The sequence below is a fragment of the Otolemur garnettii genome, unplaced genomic scaffold (assembly GCF_000181295.1).
Source record: "Otolemur garnettii isolate 467f Iridium unplaced genomic scaffold, OtoGar3 scaffold00007, whole genome shotgun sequence".
Lineage (NCBI taxonomy): Eukaryota > Metazoa > Chordata > Mammalia > Primates > Galagidae > Otolemur > Otolemur garnettii.
In genome coordinates, this window is record NW_003852402.1 from 9101385 (window position 1) to 9103751 (window position 2367).

A 2367-nucleotide genomic window follows, 5' to 3' on the forward strand; every position below is an offset into this window, starting at 1 on the left:
TCAACCTCCCAAGTAGCTGGGACTATAGGCATCTGCCACAATGCCCGGCTATTTTTCAAGGTGAGGTCTGGCTCTGGCTCAGGTTGGTCTCGAACCCATGAGCTGAGGGAATCCACCTACCTTGACCTCTCAAGTGCTGGGATTACAGGCGTGAGCCACCGTGCCTGGCCTTCTCAGGGAGGTTGACAGGTGGACAGGGATGAGAGGAGAGAGGCCAGGACTAATGGGGTGAGCAATGGGAGTGCCAGGGACAATAAACTCTGGATGGACAGGATTTGAGGCCCAGATCAGGAGCCACCTAGGACACAGACACAGGGAATAGGGACCTCGCACTCCCCAGCCAGGCCCAGTAAGGAGGTCAATCAATAAATCAAGGCTGCTGTGTTGGCACTCATCCCACATGACTGGGCCATGTACAAGAGGAAAATTTGAGGCACCTGTGGGGCAGGTACACAGAGGAGCGTCTGCTGAGGATGCAGTCCCAAGTGCATCTCCAAACCAGGAAAGGAAAAGAGAGGCCTTGAGGACACCACCCTGCTGACCCTGTGACCATGACGTCTAGCCTCCAGAACTGGGAGGAAAGGAAAGCCTGGCCTGTGAGCAGCTGGCCTGTGGCATGTCCTTGGAGCCACAGCCTGAAAAGGTCGTGTTCCTGGAGGATGCTCAATCTCTGATAGATCAACCTTGCCCAGGAGGATGCTTCTCAATGCTGCCGGGTGTCAGGGCCAGGCGCAGTGGCTCACACCGGTAATCCCAGCACTCTGGGAGGCTGATGAGGGTAGATTGCCTGAGCTCAGGAATTTGAGACCAGCCTGAGTGAGACCCTGTCTCTAAAAAATAAAAAATAGCCGGGAGTTGTAGCAGACACCTATAGTCCAGCTACTTGGGAGGCTAAGGCAAGAGAATCTCTTGAGCCCAAGAGTTTGAGGTTGCTGTGAACTGTGAAGCCACAGCCTCTATTCAGGGTGACAAAGCAAGACTGTCTCAAAAACTCCCCCAAAACAAAAAACAAACAAAAAACCCTGCAAAGCTAGTGAGTGTGACCTTATGCATACTCAGACCCATCTGCGTTCAGTTTACTGACTGAGCTCGGTATCTGTGGCTTGAAGGAGCCAGGTCAGTGGCTCTAGGCTGAGGAGACTATAGTCGGTCCAGAGGCAGAAAGGGGCCTCTGACAGAAGGGCCCAGGAGAACAGATAGGACAGCCGGAGGGCAAGAGATAGGTGGGCCAGGCTGGAGAGTGTTTGGTCATGGAAGACTGAGGAGAAGCACAAAGGCCAGGGATTTTGTACCAGGGAGTCTCTCACCTGAGAATGTCCTCCAGCGTGGAAACCATGAACTCATAATTTTCATTCAATCCATTCCAAGGCACAAATTGCTTTCTCTGGTTGTACACAAAGTTGTCCCAACAGTATTCAAATTCTAACATCAAATCATGGAGAAAGAAATCAGGAACCAGCAGGCCTATCTCCCCTGCCTCTTTGGACCCTCCCTTCCCAGGTCAGGGTCTCCTGGCAGCCTAGGGGGTCTGGGCTGGCTCAGGCCTCATGAGGCTCCCCTGGAACACTCTACTCTGCTGGCATCTAGACCCAGGACTTCTCCATGGTGTCCCTACCACACCTGCATGCCCAACCCCCATCTCACCTTCATAACCCATGATGTGCAGCTGGACCCCTTCCTGATCCATCCTGAGAAGCCCTTGCTGGAAATCTGATTCCCAGAAGAAGTTGAGGTGGGCAGCAAAGATGGTCAGGGTCACCCTTCTGTGCATGGCCAGAAAGTGAACAATAAGATTTGCACAGTTGGCGCAGGGACCCCTGGATACATACCAGGTGACATGGTAGTGGTGGTCAGGGGGCAGTACCCCTTGGATCCAAGTCAGGAAACATTCTTCTGCATGGCAAGGAGTCTTGACAGGGCCCTGGGAGAGGAGAACAGAAGTGGGTGCTCTGGGTGGAGGGGCAGGCAGAATGCAGGGGTGGCGAAGTGGTAGGAGGGAGCAGGCCAGGAGCCCCAGGGCACCTGGTTCCTCCAGATTCTCTTCCCCACCTCTGCCCTCACTTCTGTTCTGTCCTTTAATCTCCCTGGCCCCATTCATGGACTCTAACTGTCCTAATCCAGGTATCCACCCAGCTGGCACCCAGAGCACTTGGTTGGTCCCTGCCTGCTGGCTGCTACTCAGGGCTGTGGAGCTGCACCCACCCCTCTGGGGGCCACAGGACACAAGTGGCTGCTGAGCACGTCAAATGTGACTTTGAAATGAGAGGTGGGGCTCGGTGCCTATAGCTCAACCAGCTAAGGCGCCAGCCACGTACACCTAAGGTGGCGGGTTCGAATCCCCAGCCTGGACCCGCCAAACAACAATGA

The 2367-nt window shown here is 54.5% G+C and overlaps 1 protein-coding gene across 2 annotated transcripts in view; it reads right to left on the bottom strand.

Moving 5' to 3' along the window:
• LOC100950473 (DNA dC->dU-editing enzyme APOBEC-3F-like) overlaps positions 1–2367 on the bottom strand; it is a 15992-nt gene that overhangs the window by 10510 nt on the left and 3115 nt on the right. For both annotated transcript variants that reach the window (XM_023509455.1, XM_023509454.1), the window contains exons 3-4: positions 1645–1921; positions 1308–1422 (exon numbers count right to left, since the gene is read on the bottom strand). In XM_023509455.1, the coding sequence (XP_023365223.1) occupies positions 1308–1422; positions 1645–1921 (392 nt within the window). The remainder of the gene's footprint in view (positions 1–1307; positions 1423–1644; positions 1922–2367) is intronic.